General features: G+C 47.2%; 1 protein-coding gene across 1 annotated transcript in view; it reads left to right on the forward strand.

The window, feature by feature from the left end:
* EPHA1 (EPH receptor A1) overlaps positions 1 to 27,694 on the forward strand; it is a 121,985-nt gene that overhangs the window by 61,608 nt on the left and 32,683 nt on the right. The window contains exon 4 of the mRNA XM_089488887.1: positions 10,292 to 10,682. Coding sequence (XP_089345013.1) covers positions 10,292 to 10,682 — 391 coding nt within the window. The remainder of the gene's footprint in view (positions 1 to 10,291; positions 10,683 to 27,694) is intronic.

A 27,694-nucleotide genomic window follows, 5' to 3' on the forward strand; every position in this document is an offset into this window, starting at 1 on the left:
TTATTGATTATTATATTATTCAAAGAGAACTACAACAATATTGTACTTTAAAAAGCAATGCTTCTCTTGTTCTTTTCCAACATGTAATTGCTTTGAAATGGTGATTCCTCACTCCCACTCCCATTGTCTCCACTGCTATTTCTTTTGTTACATAGGTTGTGCAGTCTGGGTTGTGGTTGCATGACTGACAAGGATATGAGGATTTCCCAAGACATCAATAACCCTAATTAAAAGCTAAATATCTGTCCCCTGCTCATGCTCGATTGTTCTTTTCTTTTTCCTTGTATGACATGTCTTCTTTCTTAAGCTTTGGAATACATACACACACCTTTTTGAAAGAAGAGTTGCCACCCCAGCAAATTCTCCTTGCAGCCACAAAGGGCAAAGGAAGATTGGGAAATCTAGTAACAAGGAAGGTGAGGGGGCAGGCACAGAAAGAACACAACACATACAACTCTGGGCAGCTTTCTCAGACTTTGGATATGTGGAGGTTGGGTGTACAGCATCCCATTCCTCCCTCAAAATTCAAATAACATCTGATAACATATTGAAGCAATGCAAGGGGAGCCGTGTTGACCATTGAACAAAATCTAAACTCAAGTATACAGACTCCATACCCTCCAGTTCTCCAGATTTTGCAAGGACACTTTTCAGCTGATTTTAAAATGTCTAAGGCCCAGTACATACTGGCTTTTCAAGTGCCCTCGTCATGTGCGAGAGTTACCGGGGGGGGGCGGAGCGCCCACACGCCCCGCAACCCTGGCACATGACAAGGGTGTAACAATGGCAGTGCCCTGTTTACACAGCACTGCCATTGTTACATAAGTGCCGCACAGTGTTCACATGGTGCCGCGCAGCACTTACATAACAAGTGCGCCAATGGTGCACTCGTTACGCCTCCGCCACTTCAAAAGAACCCACTTTTTGCGGGTTCTTTTTCCACTGGCGGGAAGCCTCATCATTTGGCGGCTGAGGCTTCCCTCCAGTGGAAAAACAGACACCGGCAGGCCGCCCTTTTGGGGCAGTCTGTACTGCGCCCAAAGGAGTGGTGAAAAGCTGCACATTGTTAGAGGCCTATTCAGGGCCATGGTAGTGGCTGGCTTCAGGACTGCGACATCCGGTCACAGTGTTCCCACGCTGATTGGGGTCCAACTAGGTCTGAAGTGTCCAAAGGCTGTTCCAAGTTGCCAATCTGTTTGACCCCTAGGTTGAACTTGTAATTACCTCCACGGTAATTATTTTTGTTTCTGTATGCTCAGTAGTGAGCTTGCCCTTGCACTTTCTTCTTTGACCTTCTTCAGTAGTTCCTCTAGGTCTTCGATGTTTTCTGCTAATAGTACGGTGTTGTCTGCATATCTTAGATTGTTGATATTCCTTCCTCCTATTTTCACTCTCCTTGTTCTGTGCCCAAGCCTATTGTATAATATGCTCTTCATACAAGTTGAAAAGATAGGCTGAAAGGATGTAGTCTTGCCTGCCCCCTTTGCCAGTTGGGAACTATTCTGCTTCTCCATGTTCTGTTCTGACAGTAGCCTCTTGTCCTAGATACAGATTCCTCGTCAGGACTATCAGGGCATGATACCCTTCTCTGTAGACTTAGATAAAAGCTAATTACTGCAGCCTCTCTGACTTTCTGCATTCTGTGTGTGTTGTGTGTCTTCAAGCCATTTCTGATTTATGGCGACCATGGAGTTTTCTTGGCAAGTTTCTTCAAAACGATTTGCCATTAGCATACTCTGAAGCTGAGAGAGTGTGACTTGCCCACGATCACCCAGTGGATTTACATGGCCAAGTGCGGCGTCAAACCCTGCTCCCCAGAAATTCATACATTTGGCAGGAATGTTTCTTAACTAATCCAAGTAGTTCAAAATAATTTAGAATCTAATTTTAGTATTACACCATATTTAACTAATTTGGGACACTATCTGGTGGAATCATCTCCTGTACAAGCCACTGTGGGTGGATGGAAGAGATCTTGTGCAAGAACAATCTCTTGCACATCTCTTCACTGTCGGACGTAAAGTGAAGTCCTAAAATGCACACTAGGACTTACTAGTAAGTCCCTCTTCATTACACTTACACAAAACCAATGTTTCAAATATTTGATCCCTTCCTTGGCTATTTCTCACAATATGAGCCTAGGCTAACACTCCTTAACTCCCAAACCTTTGCTCTGGGAACCACTTCCATTCCATTAATCTTAATGCAAACAACTTTCATGTTAAGTTATATGTGCCTATGCTACACTCCTATTTCACATTATTATGATAATTGCATGGAGCCTCCATGTTCAGAGACAGCGTAGCTTTGTGTAGAGGTCAAAGAATAGGCATAGCTTGCTTGCGGATTTTCTGAAAGCATGTGCCTGACCACTCTGCAAAACAGATGGACTCTCAAGAGTATAACAAGTATAGGCAACTCACCCATTTCGAGGAATCCTGCTGGTGTCTTTCTTCTAATCTTTCCATTATGTAGGTAAAGGTACCTGTCAGAACCTGTTGGCCACTGGTCTGACAAGCAATTTCTTGCCAAAAGTATGGAATTCTTTTTGTTATTTCTTTGAGGATATAGCATAATATAGCCTATATATACTCATCTACTTGCTAGATATGTTCTTATTCTCTTTGTTCAGTTCAAGTAATTTAACATCAGATGTGTTTTTCAAATCAACTTTCTTTGATTCATAATCTGTAGCAATATATCAAAAGATATATATATATTCTATATTTAGAGAGAGCGGGAGTGAGAATATATAAAGAACACACACACACATATATCTCCAGATAATAGCTGAATAAATTGGTTGTTTTTTCAACACCTTTTCATAACCAGCCTTCTCTTTTGAAGAGGGAAAATATTTGAAGCCATTGAAAGTGCTCAAAGAAACTTTGGTGAATAAAGAGTGCTTAGTTTGGGAACAGCATGAATGGATTTTGAGTACTCTTTTATTGTATTTTATTTTTGTGTCAAATGTGTTGCTTTTCCCAATGTTGCTGTCTAACTCTTCAATAATTATAGTCATTAAGTAAACAATTTCAAGTTCTTACTTAAGTTTGTTAACTAGAATTGATAGTGGAAAGCAGTGAGAGGATCCACATAGAACATAGGATAAAGTTATGCACATATAGTTGAGGAAAATACCCCTCATTCTTCCAAAGTCTATGAGAGGGAGGGTACATGCAGTGATAGCATGGAGCAGGACTCACACACAGGACTTGGGGCATTTTTTACTTAGCAAAGCATAGTGACATCATCTCTCTTCCCAGTTCCTGTGCTTCTTCTGAGGTTAGCTACAGTTTCCACTGTGATTGGAGGAGAATTGGAATTATTATCATTTGATTGATTGATTGATTGATTGATTGATGGTTCTGCGGTCCTTTCACCTGACACAATTATGCCACTACAATTTCACTTAAACTGTCATGATTGCATCCTGGAGTTTGCAGTTTAGAGACAAGGTATTTCGAATTCTCTTCCAGAGACCTCTACTGTTCCATCAAACTACAAATCCCAGGATTCCATAGCATGCAGTGGAGACAGACTATTATCAAACTGCAATTATTGTGCAATGTGAAAGGGCTGCTAATAAGGACCTGTTCTTCAAATTTTATCACTGCACCACTGGCTACACAACTGATGGAACAGTCTTGACATCCCTGTTTCAGTTTTCTTTGTTAAGAGATCTTGCTTAAGGTCCAGTCTGTGTATAGTTTGAATTGCATTAGAACAGGGTGACTAGCTGCAAAGAAAGAGAAGGTACCACAAAATGTAGGATATTCCAGAAAAATGGAGGACATCACCAAATAAAACCTGAAAACACTAGTATAAAACTAAATTCATGCTTCTTGGTCGTACTCAAAATGGAGGACATTTTGGAATTCCTCCTGGATAGAAGGTTGAAATGTAAGACATGTCTTGGAAAAGGAGGCCGTCTGGTCCTCCTGCATTAGAATGAAGTGGTAGACTACAGTGTTTCCTGGGCAGCACTGCTGGTCTGTGTTATATCAAGTTGCAGATGGATGACTAGGAGGACTGCAGACATGAATTATTCTACATGAACATCTCTCCCCGATACTACATCTATAAATGTTGCATATGAAAGAGAAAGACAGATTAAACCTTTTCCCCAACATGCTAGTCCTCTAAAACTGAGATACTTTGAATATAGGTGAGCATTCAGAACTTCGCCGGCTGGCAAGTTTTAGATGCTCCTGGTCAGTCGAAAAGCAAATCGGGGAATAGGGACTCTGCCTGTGCTGGATGAGGTGCAATTGCCTCAGCAAACTACAAATCAAAGGATCCCATAGCATGCAGTGAAGATAGTTACAATATTAGTGCTTCACTCCCCCTGAAATCTCAGGCTCGCAGCTTGAGTGTCCTCTTCCTGGGCTCAGTTCTAAGCCTGGAGGCCCAGATTTCAGCAGTAGCGAAGATAGGGTTGCCATAAGTCTGGACCTCCAAATTGGGACAAATGTAGGACAAAATTTTCAAATGGAGGGCACTTTTTTTTTTAAATGGAGGGCACACAAAAAAAATTGATGGTTTTAAAAAATGTTAATATAAATTCATGTTTCTTAGGCATGATCAAAATGGAGGACATTTGGGCATTATTCCAAGACAGATGACAAAAATGTACTTTCCTTTTTGGCCAACCTCCCCTCCCCCCATTCCAAACAGCACATTTGGGCATTGAACATGGCTTTACTTAACATGGCAATCTCTTGCATATTTCAGAGGCTTATTCCATAACCAAACTCTTTGGTTTTCACACTGAACATGCTATGCATACTGAATATGTCAAGGTGGTTTAACAAGAAGTGGGTTTGCCCTCAGATTCAACTGTACTTCTCAGAAGTGTGTATTTGGTCAAGGGACTTTGGTTTTTTTTCACTGCGCATGAGTTTGTAAAAATCAGAGCAACTTACATTGGTTGTGCCTCAGAAGCTGGCTCATATCATCATCATCATCATCATCATCACTATCCTCTTCCTCCTCCTCCTCCTCCTCCTCCTCTTCTTCCTCCTTGTCTTTCCTCCTTCCTCCCTACTTCCTTCCTCCCTCCCTCCTTCCTCCCTCCTCCTCCTTCCTCCTTCCTTCCTCCCTCCCTCCTTCCTCCCTCCTCCCTCCTCCTTCCTTCTTCCCTCCTTCCTTCCTTCCTTCCTTCCTCCCTCCTCCTCCTTCCTTCCTTCCTTCCTCCTTCCCTCTCTCCTTCCTTCCTCCTCCTTCCTCCCTCCTTCCTCCTTCCTCCCTCCTTCCTCCTCTGCCTCCCAGGCCCAAGCGGAGGAGGAGGTGGGTGGCTGCCTTGGTGTGCTCCCCCCCGCACGCGCGCCAAGGCAGCAGGCAGGCAGCCACCCACCTCTGCCTCGCACACCTCTGCGCAACCACGCTAGGCGCTTGCCTTGGGCCTGGCAGGCGGAGGAGGAGGCAGAGGTGCCTGCCTGGCTTGGCGCTCCCCGCCCGCACGCGTGCCAAGGCAGCAAGCAGGCAGCCACCCACCTCCGCCTCAGCCTCCTCCTCTGCCTCCGCCTCCCGGGCCCAAGGAAGTGCCCAGCGCGGAGGCGCACGAGGCGGAGGAGGCGGTGGGTGGCTGCCTGTCTGCTGCCTTGGCGCGCGTGCGGGCGGGGAAGGCCAAGCCAGGCAGGCATCTCTGCCTCCTCCTCCGCTTGGCGTGGCCTGGAACAGAGGAGGAGGAGAAGGAGGTGCGCCTCCTGCGCGTGCCCACGCGCCCCTCCCTGCCTCCCCGCCTCCCTGCCACCCTCCCTTGCCTCCCTGTGCGGCCGCACCACCCACCTCCTCCTCCTCCTCTGTTCCAAGCCACGCGGCCGCGTGCAAAAGGCACACCGCCTCCTCCTTCGCCTCCTCCTTTGCTTCCTCCACGCGGCCACGCGGCCTAGAACGGAGGAGGAGGTGGGTTGCGCAGCCACGCAGGGAGGTGGGTTGGCGCCGCGCAGGCCCTGAACCGGGGGCTGGGGGCCAAACCGGACCGGGACCGAGAGGGGCCCTCCAAAAGCGGATTTGTCCCGGGGGCCACTGGGATATGGCATCCCTAAGCGAAGATTGCATTTGTATGGCTGAAACTAGTCTGCCAGCTGCACCCATTCCTTGAGAAATCAGATCTGGCTATGGTAACACATAGAATCATAGAGTTGCAATAGACCACAAGGGCCATCCAGTCCAACCCCCTGCCATGCAGGAAATCACAATCAAAGAATTCCTGACGGACAGCCATTCAGCCTCTGTTTAAAGACCTCCAAGGAAGGTGATTCCACTACACTCTGAGGGAGTGTGTTCCACTGTTGAACAGCCCTTACTGTCAGGAAGTGCCTCCTAATGTTGAGGTCAAATCTCTTTCCCTGTAGCTTGCATCCATTGTTCTGAATCCTGTTCTCTAGAGCAGCAGAAAACAAGCTTGCTCCCTCCTCAATATGACACCCCTTCAAATACTTAGAGGGCCATCATGTCAACCCTTAACTGTCTCTTCTCCAGGCTAAACATACCCAGCTCCCTAAGTCTTTCCTCATATGGCATGGTTTCCAAACTCTTAACTATTTTGGTCATCCTCCTCTGGAAACACTCCAATTTGTCAACATCCTTTTTTAATTGTGGTGCCCAGAACTGGACACAGTATTCCAGGTGGGGCCTGACAAAAGCAGAATAGATTGGCACTATTGCTTCCCTTGATCTAGACACTATACTCCTATTGATGCAGCCTAAAATTGCATTGGCCTTTTTAGCTGCCTCATTATGCTGTTGACTCATGTTCAACTTGTGGTCTACGTGGACTCCTAGATGCCTTTCACATGTTGTCTCATTCAGCCAGGTGTCCCCCATCCTATACCTATGCATTTCATTTCTTTTGCCCTAAATGCAGTACCTTACATTTCTCTTTGTTGAAATTCATTTAACTTTGGCCCAGCTTTTGTGATTATGGCATTCCCTTCTAAATGTTCACAGACTCTGTTTAATAATCTGCTCTAGAATCTTTCCTGGTATGGATGTCAGACTAACTGGACGATAATTGTTGGGATCTTCTTTTTTCCCTTTTTGAAGATGGGGACAACATTTGCCCTCCTCTGGTTGCTGGGACTTCTCCAGGAGTTCAGAAAGATTATTGCCAATGACTCTGAGATTAGGTTTGCCAGCTCTTTTAATACCCTTGGATGTAGTTCATCTGGTCCTGGAGATTTAAATTCATTTAGATTAACCAGGTATTCGTGTACTATCTCTTTACTTATTCTGTGCTGGATTTCCCCTATTCTGTCCTTTGCTCCATGATCCTCAGGTTGAACACCCTTTTCCTTTGGTGAGAAAACTGAGGCAAAGAAGATGTTGAGTAATTCTGCCTTTTCTCGTTCCCTGTTAGCATTTCACCATCTTCTCTACCTAGTGGCACTACCATTTCCTCCTTCTTCTTTTTGTTGTGAACATACACAAAAAGCCCTTTTTTTATTGTTCATAACCTCTCTAGCAAGCCTGAACACACTCTGCACTTTAGATTTTCTGACTTTATCCATACACATGCTCACTATTTGTTTGAATTCCTCTTTGGTGATTTCTCCCTTTTTCTATTTCTTATACATCCCCCGTTTAAAACTTAGCTCAGTTGAAAGTTCTTTAATCTTCCAACCTAGTTTCTTGAGACATCTCCCAGTTTTCCTCCTTGTTGGAACTGTTTGAAATTGTGCATTCATTATCTCCCTTTTGAGAAACTCCTATCCATCCTGAACACCCTTCTCTTTTTGTATTCCTGACCATGGGATCACTCTTAGTATTTCCCTAGGTTTACTGAAATCAATTTTCCTAAAGTCTAGAATGAATGTCTTACTATGACTGGCTTCTCCTTTCCACTGTATAATAAATAACAGGAGAACATAGAATCATAGAATCAATGAATCATAGAGTTTGAAGAGACCACAAGGGTCAACCAGTCCAACCCCCTGCCATGCAGGAACTCTCAATCAAAGCATACCTGACAGTGGGCCATCCAAGGAGGGAGACTCCACCACTCTCTGAGGGAGTGTGTTCCACTGTCTAACAGCCCTTACTGTCAGGAAGTTTCTCCTAATGTTGAGCTGGAATCTCTTTTCCTGAAGTTTGCACCCAACATGATCACTCCCACCTAAGGATCCCACCACTTGCACCCCATTAACCAGGTCATCCCTTCTGGGTAGGATCAGATCTAAAATAGCTGACCTCTTTGTTGTCTCTTCCACCTTTTGGACAATGAAATTGTCTTCCAGGCTAGTAAGTAATTTGCTAGACTTTAAAGTTTTGGCTGAGTTTGACTTCCAGTACATATCAGGATAGTTGAAGTCACTCATCACGACTACATCTCTCCTTTCTGAGTGTGTGGTTATCTGGTCTAGAAAGGAATCATTCGATTCCTCAGTTTGAATCAAGGGTTTGTAGTAGACTCCCACTATAACATCCCTGTTGTTTCCCTCCCCTTTAATATTTATCCAGATGCTCTCCACCTGAAATCCAGAATATAAATCCTGGATCTCTTCACAGGTGTATGCATCCCTGACATATAATGCTATTCCTTCTCCTTTCTTGTTTGGTCTATTTCTCATACAAAGGTTATACTCCTCTATTACTACATTCCAATCGTGAGACTCATCCCACTAGGTTTCAGTGATGCCTATTATATTTGCTTTACTGTGTTAGGAGTTCAAGTTCATCCTGTTTATTTCCCATTCTTTGTGCATTGGTCTAGAGACATCTAAGACAATGGGTCCTCCCCACTTGCTACCTGTGTAAGACTTTTTGCCTCTCACTGTTGGGTCCTTGCACAAGTTCTCTTGTTCCGTCTATAACAGTTTGACTGTTATATCCAGCCCTTGATGAACTCCTATCTTCCAAAATACTGTCTCCCTCCTGATATAACTCAGTTTAAAGCCCTCCTGATCAAACTTTTGAGAGCACTGGTAAAAACATTTCTGCCAACTGACATGAGGTGCAAACCATCCCTTGCCAGAAGTCCCCGATCATGAAACTGCCGCCCATGTTCCAAAAATCCAAATCGTTCTCTGTGGCACCATCTGCGGAGCCAGTTGTTTGCATCTGCTATTTTTCTCTCCCTTCCTGGACCATGCTCTTCAGCTGGGAGAAGATATGAGATGACAATCTGTGCATCCATCTCTTTCAGCTTGCTACCCAGAATCTATAATCCCTTGTGATATTCTGAATGTTGTGTCTTGTTGAACCAAAATAAAGGGGTAATGGCCAGTCTTGTCAGCCTCTCCATCACATCTTGGATCTTTGCCCCAGGGAGACAACACACCTCACGAGACATCTTGTCAGACCCACACACCACTGATTCTGTACTCCCCAGCAAGGTGTCCCCCCTCCACCACTACCTGTCTCCTCTGAGGCTTAGCAGCAGCCATTCCCTGTGGAGATTCTACAGGGATCTCCTGCACTTTTGCTGAGGACTCTCCCTGCTGTCTCCCTCATCACCCCTGATAAGGGAGAGGGCTTCAAATCAGTTCTGTAGCTGCAGGCTCCCAGAACGACCCCTGGTTTTCCTAGTTCTCTGTGTGACATTCCTCCAATTGTCTAGTTACATGCCTGGGTTGCATGCCTTGATAACACATTCTGTATGGGGCTGCCTTTGGAAACTATCCAGAAACGTCAGTGGGTTCAAAATGCTGCAGCCAGAATGCTGACCAGGTCCAGTTATAGGGAGCATATAACTTTCTTGTTGAAACCACTTCACTGGCTACTAGTTTGTTTCCAGGAACAATTCAAAGTGCTGGTCATGACATATAAAGACATGTATGGCTTAGGTCCAGGCTATCTGAAAGACTATATCTTCCCATACAAACCTGCAAGGATCTTAAGATCTTCAGGGGAGGACTTTTTCTCATCCCCACCAACATCACAAGGTAGCTTGGAGAGGACATGAGAGAGGGTCTTCTTGGTGGCTGCTCACACCCTTTGGAACTCCTTTCTGCAGAGGGTTAGGCTGGCTCTCTTCTTGTTTTCCTTTCATCAGCAAGCAAAGATATTTTTTATTCAAGCAGGATTTTAATACTGTCATTTGAGGGAGGCTTTTATATGGGATGGTTGTTCTATTTAAGTTTTTAAATTTTGTATTTTTATGTGACTTCATATGGTTTTAGCAAGATGATTTTAATTGTTTTTCATTTTTTATTGCAAAGTTTTAAAACATCTGTGAGTGGCCTTGGGTCCTTTTCTGGGAGAAAGGCTGCGAAATAAATAAATAATAGAGTAAGAAAATACTTGATATTCCTGAAAGTCATAACTGCTCAATTCCCTTCTCTTCCAGATCAACACTGTGGCAGGTGACCGTAGTTTCACAGCCCGGGATATTGCATCAGGTGCTATGCAGTTAAACATGGAGGTGTCTTCTATATCAAGGCTGCACCAACGTGGTTTCTATCTGGCCTTCCAAAACTCAGGGGCTTGTGTGGCACTGGTTTCTGTGAGAGTTTACTATAAGACATGTTCAGAAACTGTGCGCAGACTCGCCCACTTCCCAGAGACATTGGCTAGTTCAGAAGGACTAGCAGAAGTACCCGGCACTTGCCTGAAGGATGCCTCTGAAAAACCAGGTTTTCCACCCAAGATGCACTGCAGTTCCAGTGGGGAGTGGCTGGTACCTGTGGGTCAATGCATATGTGTCATTGGCTTTGAAGAGGTTGAAGGAAGATGTGTAGGTAGGTACTCAATGGGGCAGCCAGGGGATGAGGCTTTGAGATCTCAGCTGATGAAAACGGCAGAGTTTACAGTTGGAAGGTGTGGGATGGGATTCGTGGTACTCATGGCATGCACCTAATAGAGGAATATACTGTAATCTTATCTATCTCCTGTTGCTGTTTATACGTTTGATTCTCCCAGGAAGTCTTCTTGTTTCACTGTTATTCTGCAGGTATTCGGTGTACCTGTTCTTCCACACCCTTTTGGTTCCTATCAAGTTTTGGATTCAGTTTCTGGGACATAGATCTAGTTGGCTGATAGTGATACACTCAGCAAGTGTTTCCAGCTCTTTGTGGCAGTGGCTAGTTTAAAACCACAATGTAGGACACCTGAGAGTTGGCACATGAGAGCAATATGTGTCCCCAAATGTAATTGTTACCCTCAAATACCCACACCCAAACAGTAATGGTTCATATTTATTTGTTTCCGCCATAGGTTGTGTGTGAGAGAGAAAACCTGATACTAAATACAAGCACACTCCTTTAAGGCCAATGTGTAAACTATATGTTTGCCGTCAAATATTCTAACATAAATACAAAGAGAAAGTGGCATACAAAGGTTTAGGACATTACTACACATGGCTTTTAAACCATGATTACACCAGGAAAAATGTGGTGTTGGCGATATTTATCATACAATGATACTCCTGACCCATAGCTGCTCCATCCCTGACCCATTCATTTTCTTTTTTAAAAAAATAAATTTTATTGAATATATAAAGATAAATGCACATTATTAATACCTTATTAAAACATACGTATATAACATACATATATAACCATTCATACCAATGCATACATATAGTATACCATCACAATCAGGCTGTCTACTTTCTTTACTTCTTTCTTTTCTTCCATCTCAAGGGCCTACACATGTACATATCCATTCCTCCCCTTCTTCCTTCTATATCATTACATTCTTCTCTTTCATTTCCAGCCACTCATATCTCTCCTTTTTACATCACTATATGTCATTTCCGCATACCTTCCTCATACTTTCTCATGCCCTCCTAACACTTTCCCATACCTTCTTACATTTAACACATACTTCCTCTGACTTGATTTCATCATTCATTCATACTTTCTCCCTGCCAATACAACTATTTCTTGCAATCTACATGACTTTCTTTGACAATGACGTGATTTCATTTAATCAGTTAAATAACCCATTCCTTTTCAATGACAAGAGAAACCTGTCAATGACCTTGCAATTACACAAGTCCCCAGGTGTGAAATATGGTTCCTGGTGCAGTTGTGCGATTGACAGTAATGTGGTGTCATTGACTTATATTCCCACCCTTTTCTCATGAGCAATTTTCAGTGTGACTGTTGGAAGCAGGATCCTTCTCATAGGCGGGGTGCAGACCGCCAAAAGGAGGCGTCTCCTCGGCGCCTCTCTTTGCTGCGTAGGAGCACCACAGCATACAAATTGCACCTTTTTGCAGCACCGCAAAGCACCAGAGATGGTGCGGTTACATCGCAGCTGCGCAGCGCCGTATGTATGGTACTGCGCAACTGCAGCACATGCATGACGTGCTAGGGTTGCGGGGCAGTTTAACACCACTTTAAGCAATGTAGCTCCATCCTATGGAATCCTGGGGTATGTCACTTTAGAAGGTCTTTCGCCTTCTCTGCCAAGAGTGCTAGTTCATCACAAAACTATAAAACTCTGTATTTAATAATGTATTTTAATATATTACATTGCGTTTTATCTATCCTTACTGGTCATTGACCTAAATAAATAAATAAATAAATAAATAAATAAATAAATAAATCTGTAGGATGGAGGTATGACAGTTGAAAGTGGTATCAAACTGTATTATTTCTACAGTGTGGATGCAACCTGTAATTGTGAATTCCAGCCATTACTTCTATTTCCAAGTTTGCAGTGAGACCTTAACAACATCTTAGAGCAATTTGTTGTTGTTGTTGTTGTGTGCCTTTAAATTGTTTCTGATTTATGGCAACTCTAAAATGAACCTATCATAGGGTTTCCTTGGCAAGGTTTGTTCAGAGGAGGTTTGCCATTGCCATTCTTTGAGGCTGAGAGCATGTGACTTGCCCAAGGTCACCCAAGTGGGAATTGAATTCTGATCTCCAGAGTCTTCCTAAAAGCAATACTGTGGCCTAAATTCTATTCCTGACTAGAGTGAACTCAATGAATCAATCAGATTTACCTGTGTTTTAGCTCATCTTTCAAGAGTCGATCCAATGGGTCTACTCTAGTTGGGACTAACCAACAGGATTCCTCCCTGTGTCTGTACTGAGGTGGGTTACATTTAGGGGGCTGCATTGGTCTCCCACTGGGTCTTGGAGGGCTTTTTCCTAAGGGAAAAACTAGGAAAGAATGATCCCCCCCCCCCCCAAAAAAAAAGAAAAACATCACCTAGGGTGTGAGGGGAAATTTCAGCACATTTTTGGTTCTCTGTGCCATTTTAGGCCTGAGAAAGGTTTTTTTTTTTCCCCTAACAAGAAGTGATTCAGAAATCAATTTCCAGGTCCTTTCCCCTTGGGAAAAATGGCCTTAAAATGGTGGTGGATGGGTTGGGGAACATGCCAGAATGGCCTCCCTACATTCCTTAGGGGGCATTTGAGAGCAAAAATGGGGTCATGGGGAAATTGTTGGATCTGGAGATCACAAGAACAGGCCTGGGGCCACAAGTTGCTCATAGCACACACTTTACCCTTTCAATGTTAATGTGTATGTGCAAACATTTGTATGGAAGAAAGAATTATGCCAAGGCCTTCTGCACATACAAAAGGAGAGGCAGTGTGGAATAATAGTAGTGGAATTCTTGTCTGTGATAGAGAAGGAACAGCAATTTTTTGGCTGCAGATCCTTTATGAAGATCCTGGCCTCTCCAGTTGAAAATGGATCTGGTTGCATTATGATATGAAAGATCTGGAATAAGAAGAGCAGTGCCAGTCAAAGGGGGAAACACTGAGGGGCCATTCAGACTACCTTTTGAACTGAATTGTAACCTGGATTAAAAGTGGGAAGTTCCCACTGGCACCGATTTAAACACACCTGGATCAGGGGTTTGCACACCTGATCCAGGACAAATTCCCCTTAGAGTGGTTTTTCCGAAAGTGGATTATTTCCTGTGTCTTTTAGGAAAAACTGGGATAGGAAATGGAGGGAATGCAAGAGGATGGAAAGCAAGAAAAGAGAGATGACATTCTGGGAAACGGAGGGAAAGCAAGAGGATGCAAAGGAGGAGAGAAGGAGAGATGGCATTCTGGAAAATGGAGGGAAAGCAGAGGATGCAAAGAGGAGGAAAGGAGAGGTGGCATTCTGGGATAGGAAATGGAGGGAATGGAAGAGGATGTAAAGGAGGAGAGAAGGAGAGATGGTATTCTGGGATAGGAAACAGAGGGACAGCAGAGGATGCAAAGAGGAGGGGATCTGAAATGACCCAAAGGCACATAACACATGCATAAGTTGACAGAATATGCGAACGCTACCACCAGGTTTTTTTATTTAAAAAGGAGGGAGAAAAGCACCCATTCTGTGGTTGTAGGACACGTCACCTTTGATGAAAGTGGAAGTGAATTTGATTAACAGCAAAGGAGCCTTCATTTTAAACCGGTACCGCAAATGTGAACTTCAGCAGGGCAAATTGCATCCATCAAGGTAAAGGGTAGTGGGAACTTCTTTCCGGGGAGATTCGGTACCAGCTTACCAAATTTGACCCGGTTCCACCCAGGGCAAATTCCCCAGTGAGAATGGGACCTAAGCAAGACAGATAAGTAACAATCACCTGGTACAAACCTGTTTCTTTTGTTGGGATGGAAAAATTACATCCACAAAAACTACATTTTTCATTCCTACCATACCTTAAAATATGAATTCTCCAAAGTTTCAGTTTATTTCACAAACTGGAACAGATAAAAAAAAGGCCAATTAGAATTATAAAGGGGTTGAAACAAATCTCCTGTGAAGAAAGGTTTTAATGTTTTAACGCCTGTTTAGCCTGCAGGGAATGGGCAGTGAGGAAGGGGAACACAACAGAAGTGCAATAAATAATGCATGGTACGGTATATGTTGATAGAAGTTAAGGTTTGTCTCCTTCTGCTATAATCTCAAATCTGGGAGCCATCCACTGAAGCCAAATGGTGGGAGAACCAGCACATATAAAAAGCAGTAGTTCTTCAGACAACATGTACTGAAATGATGGAACTTGCTACAACATGCTTTAGAGACAGTAAGTGACTTAGATGGCTGTAAAAAGGGATTAAACAAGGCTATCAGTAGTTATTCCAGTCTTTAGTACTGGAAATAATATGCTGCCTCTGTACACTAGTTGAGAGAAACATGAATGGGAAGGAGCTACTACAATCACATCATACTTGTGGGCTTCCCATATGTATCTGGACTTCTCATATGTATCCCATTATGGTCCTAGCACATGCTTTCATGGGCCTTTTTGGTTTTATACATGTACATATATACCTAGTGAGAGGTACAGATGCTAATATTTTGGCAGGTTTTCACAAAAAAGCAAGGGGGAAAAGAAGAAAATTGCATGCTCTCCAACTGTTCCAATTTAGAAAACATACAGGCTTAGCTGTGTTGTCCATTTAACAAATGCATACCAAAAAAAAGTGATACCTTTATTGGTCAACTGAAATGCACAATATACTTGTTACAAGCTTGCAAAGCTCTATGGGCTTCTTCATCAGGTAAGATGTTACAAACTAAACAGGAGGGAAAAAACAATTGGAGATGTTAGTCTGATGCCTGCATGTTATTTCAGTCATTAGTAAAGATGGTATGCTGGGGAGGATATATTTTGTGCAGGCAGGCTCTTCCTCCTTTTGTCCATGTGGCAATAGGGAGATTTTCAAAGTCCAGGAAATTTAAAATCCATTTGCATCTCAACAGGGACCCCTCTTTTGTAAAAAAATAAAGGTATCACTGAGGGCTTTATGTTTGCATTTGCTCCAGTTTAGTTTATTGTGCCATGAAAGTATAGGCAGTAAGTGCAATATAACCACCTCTTGCAGTCATTTCCCTAAAACTATAATTCTATCTGCAACTTACACCCCATAAGGCCACCCACATCCTCCTTTTAAAATCCCCTATTTATAAAGAGGCTAAGAAGGGAATACCAATCAAATATGGTAAAACAAATAGAAATGGGATTCAAAGGAACATGACTGGGAACATGCCCTCCAACTGTTCCAGTTTGGCGAAGCAGTCCCAATTGTCCTCCCATCTGCTTTTATGATGTCCTACTTTCTCTCCCTTCCACTGACATTCCTCCTTTGTCCTCAGTTTACTTCAATTGTGGCAAAAAGTAGTTTCCGGTCCATGAACTCAGTAGTGGGGAAGGGGAGAAGAGAGTGGAAGCTTGCTCTTCCCAGTAGGCACAGGCAAAAGCAAAGTGCTGCAACCTCTCCTAACTTGGATGTTCTTACTCTTTTGCCATCTTAACCATACCTGATTTTGCTTCGCTGCATGTGCCCCAGTTTTCATCTGGGAGGGTGTGAAAATGCAGCAATGTGAGAAAGTCAGGTCTTATTTCTTTGGTAGATGGCTTTGAGGGATGTGGTGGCTCAAGAGGTTAAGATGCTGACTCTGTTGATTGCAAGATCAGCAGGTTGGCAGTTCAAGGCCCAGGTGCCGCATGATGGGGTGAGCTCCCATTACTACTCCCATCTTCTGCCAATCTAATAGTTCAAAAGTATGCAAATGCAAGTAGATAAATAGGTACCACTCCAATGGGAAGGTAAACAACATTCTGTGCAATCATGCCGGCCACATGATCATAGAGTAGTCTCTGACAACACTGGCTCTTTGGCTTAATAACGGAGATGAGCATACACACACACCATGGTCAGACATGACTTGACAACCTTGTCAATGGGGAATACCTTTACCTTTACCTTTTTACCTTTGAGGTGGTCTTCAGAGCCGAAGGACTGTGGATGAGACACCTGGGAAAATATCCTGTGGCATGGCACAGGAGATTTTTCAGGTCACCTGTACCATTACTTCTGAGGATCCCTTGAAGCCCACCATTCAAGAAATTGACAACCCAAGTCTTGCTTGCTTGCCCCCATTGCTATTGGTATTACAGCCACTGCCTCTTGGCACAGGTGGCACATGGGACCATTATGCAAGTGATTTGTTGTTTTGGGATCCTGGCCTTTGTATTTTCATGGCCCTGACCTCTTTTCTCTGGAGAACAATTTGCATAGCAGCCTTTGGCAGTTCCAGGACTACTGCTTGAAGCCTGAAAGTCCTTATTTTCCTTGGCGTTACCTGTTCCTGGGATCAAGTGAAGAACAGGGAGAATTTCCCAGCCTTGAATTGCTGCCTTCACTCCTGCTGCTCTTCAGCTTCCACAGCTCAGCCAGTTTTTCCACTTAGCTGCTACTATTATTGTTTTCTCCCCACCCATCTGGGTTGTGAACAGTCCCCTGGAATGGGATGAGGAACCCATCCTGCCCAGGCAGGTCCTCACTGCACTTGCCCAGGTAGTAGCTGACATGCTAGCTACTCCCTTACCTAGTTTAGGCAAAGCCAAAGACAGAGATAGCTTCAGACAGTGACTTCAAAGGAAATGCCTGTTTCTAAAACTGCAGGGAAGGAGAGATTGGAGATGGAAGGTGACATCAAAATGGAGGCCTTCCTTAAGAGTGAGGTCATGTCTGGAACAAAAGCAGTTGCCAATTCAAGATGGATCCAGCACAATCGTGTGATTTACCTGCTTTCCCCAGAGCTACAGACATAAAAATCACTTGCCAGGGTTTACCAAGTGAACAAGCTACTATGTGGGATGCACTTAACCTACTCTACCCTAGACATTGAGGTGACGAGAGAGATTGAACATCCACACGGGAGATACTAGAGAACTTTATTCCACAAAGGTGAATGGCTACTGCCAATTCATATGGTGAAAAAAAAAATAGGGAATAAAAAATATGGGAAGAATAAAAAAAATCTAAGATATGCAGATGACACCATGCTATTAGCGGAAAACATCACAGAGAAATTACTATGAAAGGCAAAATAAAATGCAAAGGCGTGCTTAACGTTGAACATAAGGAAACAAAAATTATGACAATGGAGGAGCTACATAAATTCAGTTTAGATAATTAGGAAATTGAAATAGTAAAAGAGTTTCCATATCTTGGATCAAACATTGTTCAGAACGGAGATTGCAGTTAAGAAATAAGAAGAAGACAAGGAATGATTGAATACATCTGAGGAAGTAGACCTAAGTTTATGAAAGCTCATGCTGCAACTTCTTTCTTTAGTTAGTCTCAAAGGTGCTATAAGATTTCTCTACATACTGTTCTACAGGCCATATCTTTGAATTCTAGGAATCGGAAGGGTAGACATGAAAGAACTAGATAAGATCCTAAAGTGTAAAGATATACAATTGAGCACTGAAGTGACCATTATTCCCCATCACCATGTATGGATGTGAGAGCTGAACAGTGAGAAACATGGATGAGAGGAAAATCAACTCCTTTGAGATGGTCTAGAGAAGACTGCTGAGGATACCATGGATAGCACAAAAAACAAAACAAATGGGTTTTGGAACAGTTCAAGCCCGAACTCTTTGTGGAAGCCAAGATGACAAAACTGAGGCTGTTGTACTCTGATCACATCATGAAAAGGCATGTTTCATTAGAAAAGACAATAATGCTAGGTAAGGTAGAGGGCAGTCAGACAACCATACACATATGGTTACACTCAATTAGGGAGGTCACAGGCCTGAATTTACAGTACCTGTGTAGACCAGTTGAGAACAGAAAGTCTTGGAGATGTTTCATCCACAGGGTCGCCGTCAGTCATGGTCAAGTCAAAGACAGTTAACAACAACAACTAAAACAAAATTGTACTGGGGCAAAACAATGCATTGGGTGAAAAGCCTGCCTACACTGCTGTAAGTGGATGGCTTGGTCTCTACTACTAGTGACCCTGTGATGCACTTCAGTGGAGCTATGCATACACGTACCCTACCTGGTAGTCCACTTTCCAGTACCTCTTTCCAGTGTACCATAGGAGCCCTGGTGGCACAGTGGTTAAATGACAATACTACAGCCACAAGGTTGTGAGTTCGATCCCAGAGGGCTCCAGGTTGACTCAAATGTCCATCCTTTTGTAAGCCGGTAAAATGAGTACTCAGCTTGTTGGGGGCAATTGACTAATACATTGTAAACCACTTAGTATAGGCCTGTACAACATATGGCCTGGTGGCTGCATGCAGCCCACCGAAGGATTTTGGGCGGCCTGCATGGGTGTGGAATGATTTCAAGGCTCCTCCACTGGCACCTGCTCTTCCCACTCTCAACAGATACCTTTTGTGCCCCCAGGACAGAAAAATAAGCACCATAGTCAGGCCCTGGGCTCAGTTCTGGAATGGTAGGTCTCGGTTAATTGTACCACCTTCTCTCTCTTCTTGTAAATCCTGCACATGCATGTGTGGGCAGACACACACACACACACACACACAGTCCATCAAAAGGAACATGTTGCTAGTGTTTTTTAGTGTCTTTCTCTCTTACGTCAGTGGTGTGGTCTGAGCAGGAGGCTGGACCAGGAGCTTCCAGCAAGTTCCCTACATGTGTGTCTCTGAACACTCAATAGCTGTTATACTGGAGCTTTCATGGCAGTTGTCATGTTCACCTTTTTAAACATTTCCCACTCCATTGTAGGGAAAGCCTCTCTTACTCAGGAAGAATTCTACTCAGGAAGAATTCTTGCCTTTCTGGAAATTTTGAAGCTTCCCAGCACCTCAGGACTCTCAATAAAAACCATGCAAATTTGGCAGCTCTCATGGTATATCTCTGTCCCAGGCAGCCCAGGTTGGCAACAGACCCAAGCGTTCTTTCAAAATCATGGTTTGATCCAAAGCATTTACTGCACCCACCCAGAATTGGGAGAGTGCCAAAGATACACCTTTAGGCTTTTGTTCAAGGATCAAGGTGGTGTCACTCCGAAATGAGATCAAGAAAAGGTCTAAAGGGGGGAAGCTATACAGCTCTCATCATTGTTCTATGTTGGGATGGGCTGAAAACCATGGGGAAGGGAATCTTTTGCTTGGACTTTACTTTGGCTTACGGTGAAGGGAGTGCTAAATAAGAGGACATCCTTGCCTTTGAAAGGAAATGGCAAAGTTTGCTAGAGAGTCTAGACCTACAGTGCTCATAGTTGTGTGCTTCTGATGTTTAATTAAATGTTTCTTTAAAAATTGATGTTGGATCCCAGATTGTGTAACCTGCATTGTACTTATAATCTGTTTTGGTTTTGCTGGTCATGGGCAGAGCTGTGCTAAACACCAGTGGTTAACCATCTAACCCAGGGGTTGGCAACCTCCGGCCCACGGGCCGGATGCGGCCCGCGAAGGCCTGGCTACCGGCCCCCGGCTGCTCTTGCCACCGCCCGTCGCGGCTTTTCGCCGCTCTGGGCGCTGCCATTTTGGGCGGCAAAGTCTCGCGCGACCTTCCCTGCCATTTTGGGTGAAAAAATGGCGGCACCCATAGCGGCCTCTGGGGCTATGGGCGCCGCCATTTTGCCGCCCAAAATGGCGGCGCCCAGAGTGGCTGCTGTGGCAGCGGCGGCAGCAGCGGCGGGCCTCTAGGAGGCCCGCTGCCGTCTCTGGGACCCTCCAAGAGGGCTCCCAGGGTGGCAGGGGGCCTCTGGGAGGCCCACTGCCATCCCTGGGGCCCTCCAGGTGGGCTCCCAGGGTGGCAGGGGGCCTCTGCGGGGCCCGCTACCATCCCTGGGGCCCTCCAGATGGGCTCCCAGGGCGGCAGGGGGCCTCTGCGGGGCCCGCTGCCATCCCTGGGGCCCTCCAGGTGGGCTCCCAGGGCGGCAGGGGGCCTCTGCGGGGCCCGCTGCCGTCCCTGGGGCCCTGCAGGAGGGCTCCCAGGGCGGCAGGGAGCCTCTGCGGTTCCCGCTGCTGTCTCTGGGGCCCTCCAGGCGGGCTTCCAGGGTGGTAGGGGGCCTCTGGGTGGCCCGTTGCTGTCTCTGGGACCCTCCAGGCAGGCTCCCAGGGTGGCAGGGGGCCTCTGCGGGGCCCGCTGCCGTACCTGGGGCCCTGCAGGAGGGCTCCCAGGGCGGCAGGGGGCCTCTGTGGGGCCCGCTGCCATACCTGGGGCCCTGCAGGAGGGCTCCCAGGGCGGCAGGGGGCCTCTGCGGGGCCCGCTGCCCTCTCTGGGGCCCTGCAGGAGGGCTCCCAGGGCAGCAGGGGGCCTCTGGGAGGCCCGCTGCCGTCTCTGGGGCCCTCCAGGGGGTCCTCCAGCGCTGGCAGGTCCCCCCCCAGCTTTTTTGCTGGTCTCTGACGGGGCCTGGGGCCCCGTCAGGGGCCAGCAAAAATGGGGAGGCCTGGCCCCTGGAGGGTGGAAGCTCCGCCCCTGGCATGCGGCCCCACCCCTGGAGGGTGGAAGCTCCACCCCCAGCACACAGCCCCGCCCCGGAGGGTCGAAGCTCCACCCCCGGCATGTGGCCCCGCCCCGGAGGGCCGAAGCTCCACCCCTGGCACGTGGCCCCGCCCCGGAGGGTCGAAGCTCCACCCCTCGGCTTCGGCCCCCCAGTCGCCTGAGGGACAGCAACCCGGCCCCTGGCTCAAAAAGGTTGCCTACCCCTGATCTAACCTCTGGAAGGCCAGCTAAGGTTGTCTATAGCCACAGACCAGGTTCATTAAAATATTCCTGGCCCTATAAGGAATATTCTGACCTTTTTTTTTCCCTGTAAGGATGTTGTACTTGCAAAATTTCAGCTCTAGCAAAAAGTTGAACTAGGTGAACAAGTTCTCTTTCACTTCTAAAGATCTATGATTCTATCCTTCTTCAGCTTGCTTTGTTTATTTTTTATCTCTTTCTACTTGTGTTTCACAGGTCTGTTGGACCCATGGTATCAGCTCAGGTTTGGTTCCAGGATCCTCTGTGGATACCAAAATCCATGGGTGCTGAAGTCCCATTAAATACAATGACATAGTAAAATGGTGTCCCTTATTTAAATGTTGAAAATCAAGGTTTGCTTTTTGGGATTTATATATTTTTTAAATCCATGGATGCTTAAATCCATGGATAAAAAATCGGTGCATACATAGGGCTGACTGTATAAGGGGGAAAGTGTGCACAGTGTTTCTACATTGTAAATATGTTCCTTGCTTCTGATACTTGGGAAGAGTCTGACTGGCTTCTGTTGAAGATTATTTTTAAAAATTAAGTCTTAAGCTAGGGTTGCCATATCCCGCCCCCCGGCGGGACAATCCCGGTTTGGGCGGTGCCATCCCGGTCCCGGTCCGGGTTGGCGCCCAAACCGGGACGGCCCCGCGCACCGCGGCCACCTCCGCCGCGGCGGCGGCTCCAAGGCCTTGCTGAGGCCTGGGAGGGCTCTCCGCGGTTGGAGCTCCAGCCGCGGAGACGCTCCCTCCCGGGCCCCAGCAAGGCCAGGGAGAAGGAGGAGGAGGCGGCCGCTTCCCACCGCGGCGATCACCGCGATGAGGGGCGGCCTCCGCCTCCTTCCCGGCCTGGGAGCCGGCCGAGGCTTGCTCCCAGACCGAGAGGAGGAGGAGGCCGCTTGCCACCGCGGCAATCACCGCGATGAGAGGCGGCCTCCGCCTCCTTCCCGGCCTGGGAGCAGGCCGAGGCTTCCTCCCAGGCCAGGAAGGAGGGGGAGGCCGTTTGCCACCGCGGCGATCGCCGCGATGACAGGCGGCCCTGGCCCTCCTTCCCGGCCTCTATGGAGGCTTGGGCCTCCACAGAGGCCGGGAAAGGGAGAGGGGGCCGCCCGCGATCGCGGCGATCGCGGGCGCTCTCCTCCCTCCTTCCCGGCCTCTATGGAGGCCCAAGCCTCCACAGAGGCCGGGAAAGGGAGAGGGGGCCGCCCGCGATCGCGGGCGCTCTCCTCCCTCCTTCCCGGCCTCTATGGAGGCCCAAGCCTCCACAGAGGCCGGGAAAGGGAGAGGGGGTCGCCCGCGATCGCGGCGATCGCGGCGATCGCGGCGATCGCGGGCGCTCTCCTCCCTCCTTCCCGGCCTCTATGGAGGCCCAAGCCTCCACAGAGGCCGGGAAAGGGAGAGGGGGCCGCCCGCGATCGCGGGCGCTCTCCTCCCTCCTTCCCGGCCTCTATGGAGGCCCAAGCCTCCACAGAGGCCAGGAAAGGGAGAGGGGGGTCGCCCGCGATCGCGGCGATCGCGGCGATCGCGGGCGCTCTCCTCCCTCCTTCCCGGCCTCTATGGAGGCCCAAGCCTCCACAGAGGCCGGGAAAGGGAGAGGGGGTCGCCCGCGATCACGGCGATCGCGGCGATCGCGGGCGCTCTCCTCCCTCCTTCCCGGCCTCTATGGAGGCCCAAGCCTCCACAGAGGCCGGGAAAGGGAGAGGGGGCCGCCCGCGATCGCGGGCGCTCTCCTCCCTCCTTCCCGGCCTCTATGGAGGCCCAAGCCTCCACAGAGGCCGGGAAAGGGAGAGGGGGTCGCCCGCGATCGCGGCGATCGCGGCGATCGCGGCGATCGCGGGCGCTCTCCTCCCTCCTTCCCGGCCTCTATGGAGGCCCAAGCCTCCACAGAGGCCGGGAAAGGGAGAGGGGGCCGCCCGCGATCGCGGGCGCTCTCCTCCCTCCTTCCCGGCCTCTATGGAGGCCCAAGCCTCCACAGAGGCCAGGAAAGGGAGAGGGGGGTCGCCCGCGATCGCGGCGATCGCGGCGATCGCGGGCGCTCTCCTCCCTCCTTCCCGGCCTCTATGGAGGCCCAAGCCTCCACAGAGGCCGGGAAAGGGAGAGGGGGTCGCCCGCGATCACGGCGATCGCGGCGATCGCGGGCGCTCTCCTCCCTCCTTCCCGGCCTCTATGGAGGCCCAAGCCTCCACAGAGGCCAGGAAAGGGAGAGGGGGCCGCCCGCGATCGCGGCGATCGCGGGCGCTCTCCTCCCTCCTTCCCGGCCTCTATGGAGGCTTGGGCCGCCACAGAGGCCGGGAAAGGGAGTGGGGGCCGGGAGGAGGCTGCTTCCCACCGCGGTGATCGCCGCGATGAGGAGCAGCCCTTGCATCCTTCCCGGCCTGAGAGGAGGCCGAGGCTTCCTCCCAAGCCAGGAAGGAGGTGGAGGACAAGGTTTTAAAATGTAGGACCTTTAAAAAAAAAAGGTCCTACATTTTTAAGCCTTGTCCTACATTTGTCCCGGTTCGGAGCTCCTCATTTATGGCAACCCTATCTTAAGCACAAGAGATGTTGGTTGTTGTTGAGTGCCTTCAAGTCATTTCTGACTCATGGTGACCCTAAGGCAAACCTATCATGGGGTTTTCTTGGTAAGTTTCTCCGTAGGGGGCTTGCCACTGCTGTCCTTTGAGGCTGAGAGAGTGTGATTTACCTAAGGTCACCCAGTGGGTTTATATGGCCAAGTTGGGGTTCAAACCCAGGTCTTCAGAGTCATAGTTCAACCTTCAAACCACTATACCATGCTGGCCCCTGATAAGGCATTAAATGTCTTATATTTAGGATTTATGGTGCTTCTGTCTTTGTCCTTGCTGTATTGTACCCTTTGGACTGCTTTGCTGTCTAAGTTATTGATATGGGCTTGCTAGTGCTACTAAGACTTCCTTTGTCTTTGCAGAGTTCATGTCACTGCATATTCCCCATACAGTTTCATTCTTGTATGCATATGGACTAGAAAAGCATCCTTATTCATATTAATGAAAGTTGTAATTCTCTAGGTTCTGACTTCCACACCCAGTATTAAAGATACACAGATCAGTCAGTTTCCAGTCTCAGCCAGCTTTACATATGTTCACATCCTACCATACTACATTGTTATAGTGCTATATTCCACTTTTAACAGCCACATAGCAACATTCTGGGGAATCCAGGGATTTGTAGTTTAGTGAGGCCCAAGAGTTCTCTGGCTGAGAATCCTAAATGCTGCTTCCTAAACTACAAATCCTAGAACTCCATAGGAAATTGCCATGGCAGTTAAAATGGAATGTAGTGCTATAACTGTGTAGTGTGATAGGGCCCTTAGATTGGTCCTGCTGTTATGTTTCTACACCAATTTGATGAGGGTTTGTTTTTAGATAAAAATGCTCACTGAAATTCACATCTTCATAGTTTGTACTAATTTAAATCTAAAATGCATACTTATATAATTTTTACTCTGATATGTGTGTATATATGTATGTGTTGTTTACCTTCAAGTTGTTTCCAGATTATGGCTACCTTAAGGTAAACCTAAACTATCACAGGGTTTTCTTGGCAAGTTTTGTTCAGGATAGGTTTGCAACTGCCATCCTCTGAGGCTGAGAGAGTGTAACTTGCCCAAGGTGACCCAGAGGGTTTTTATGGGCAAGTGGGGATTTCAACCATGCTCTCCAGAGTCATAGTCCCACAGTCAAACCACTGTGCCATGTTGGTTCTCTCTATAAGTCCAAAAAGGAGGGGAAAGCACACATAAACACATATTTGTATGCTTGCTTATGCAAATACATTTATGCTTTATCTAAGCATAAATGAGTGAGTGAGAACTGTAGCACAAAAGTTGTGTTTTTTTTTAAACTGGAACAATAGCTATATTCCAATCTGTGAATTGGTCCAAGAAGTTCAAATCAGGTTGGTTGGTTTGAAAATGCAGACCAAACAAAATCTTCGAGCATCCTTATCCATCACCTTATTTGGGGCGTATTTTGGTACTTGCTACAGAACAGAGAGTACCTAAGGGTGGATTTTCCTATGGGTACAGAAAGGAAATGTGGTGTAGTGGTTTGAATGTTGGACTAGGACTAAAAGACCAGAGTTCATGTCCCCACTTAGTCAGGGAAACCCACTGTGTGACCATGGTCAGGTCACACTCTCTTACCCTAAAGAGAGTCATTGTCAAGTCCCTTCTGAATAGATCTTGCCACACATATCAGCACTGCCCTCTCGATCCCTGTCCCTCATGGCTAGCGGCACAGGGGGCCCCAGCTGTAACCTTGTTGTTACAGCGGATTATTAACACCTCACTGAGGGATGGGCAATTTCCAACAAATTTGAAATTGGCCGTAGTTAAACCTCTATTAAAAAAGCCCTCCCTTGACCCCCTGTTGCATAACAATTATCGGCCTATCTCACTATTGCCATTTCTGGGGAAGGTGATCGAGCGGGCGGTTGCAATCCAACTTCAATCGATCTTGGATGAAACGGAATATCTAGACCCATTTCAAACCGGCTTTCGGGCGGGTTACGGGGTTGAGACTGCTATGGTCGCCTTGGTCGATGATCTCCGTCTGGGCATGGACAGGGGAAGCGTGTCCCTGTTAGTGCTCTTGGACATCTCAGCGGCTTTCGATACCATAGACCATGGTATCCTTCTGGGGCGCCTGGCGGAGGTGGGAATCGGGGGCACTGCGCTCCAGTGGTTCCGGTCCTACCTCTCCGGGAGGTCCCAGATGGTGCAGCTGGGAGACGTGCGCTCCGATGAGAGGGCCCTTACATCTGGGGTCCCTCAAGGAGCCATTCTGTCTCCCATGCTTTTTAACATTTACATGAAACCGCTGGGAGAGATCATCCGGAGACATGGGGCGCGGTGTTATCAGTACGCTGATGACACCCAAATAGTCTTCTCTATGTCTCCGACTGATGCAGTGACCGGGATTGGCGTCTCTCCTCTCGTGGCCTGTCTGGAGTCGGTAATGGGCTGGATGAGGGACAACAGACTCAGCCTGAATCCAGAGAAGACGGAAGTACTCGTGATAGGTTCCCCCGGTCCGGGGTTGGCGGTGGTTCCACCAGCCCTGAACGGAATCACGCTTTCCGTGAAGGACTCTGTACGCAGCCTGGGGGTGCTCCTTGACTCGTCGCTTCACCTTACATCTCAGGTGGATGCGACGGTCAGGAGCACCTGTTATCAGCTTCGGCTGATACGCCAGCTGCGTCCCTACCTCGACCGGGGAGACCTTGAAACGGTTGTACACGCCCTGGTAACCTCTCGTTTGGATTTCTGCAATGCGCTCTACATGGGGCAACCCTTGTACCATACCCGGAAGCTGCAACTTGTGCAGAATATGGCAGCCCGTCTGGTTACTGGCACTGCCAGGGCCAGTCATATAACACCAGTCCTTAAAGACTTACATTGGCTGCCTATTCGCTTCCGGGCGCAATACAAGGTGTTGGTTATTACCTATAAAGCCCTAAATGGCTTGGGCCCAGGGTATCTGGAGGACCGCCTCTCTCCGTACAATCCGCCCCGCACACTCAGATCATCAGGGCAGCTATTGTTAACCGTTCCAGAGGCGAAATATAGTTCTACCATCAGGAGGGCTTTCTCCATCTCAGCCCCCAACCTCTGGAACGCGCTGCCCTTCGAGCTCCGCTCAGCCACCTCCCTAGCCCAATTTAGGAAGGGGCTAAAGACCCACTTATTTGAACAAGCTTACCCCTGACCAGTTACTCTCCCCCCCTCCCCTTGTCAGCACTGTCTTGCCGGCATGGACATTTTGTTATTTTTATTAATCTGTTTTTAATGTTTTGTATGACTTGTTGTTATATTGTTCGGAATTGTTGTTCACCGCCCTGGTTTTTAGAAGGGCGGTATACAAATAAAGTTTTTATTATTTATTATTATTATTAAAGATGGAGTCAATGCTGCTGCTTTTGAAACATGTTCAAGGCATGCAGAGTTTTTATCCTGGCTTATTACAGGTCTATTCCTATCAGTTATTCAGACAGCTGACAATGCAAACCTTTCAGGAAAACTTGGGGGGGGGGGAACCTGGGATTGATTATCTCAGGTTTTGCGGGGTTTTTGGCAGGCCCCCTCCAACTTAGGACCTTATCACACGTGAGAGGTTTGCAGCTCAGATCCGCAGTCACTTCTGTTCTAGCAATGCGACGCGTGATGTTTTTTCACACCAGATCCAGAGTCACTCCTGTCTAGCAATGCGAATTAAGGTTAAAACATGATGTTTTACCACACATGGTTGCCTTTCTGTTGCCCTTCCAAATTGAGGGGGAAGCAAAGTCAGTTCTATTCCAAGCAAGTCA

This window comes from Sceloporus occidentalis, unplaced genomic scaffold (genome assembly GCF_023333645.1).
Source record: "Sceloporus occidentalis isolate IW3139 unplaced genomic scaffold, rSceOcc1.0.p SCAF_1, whole genome shotgun sequence".
Classification (NCBI taxonomy): domain Eukaryota; kingdom Metazoa; phylum Chordata; class Lepidosauria; order Squamata; family Phrynosomatidae; genus Sceloporus; species Sceloporus occidentalis.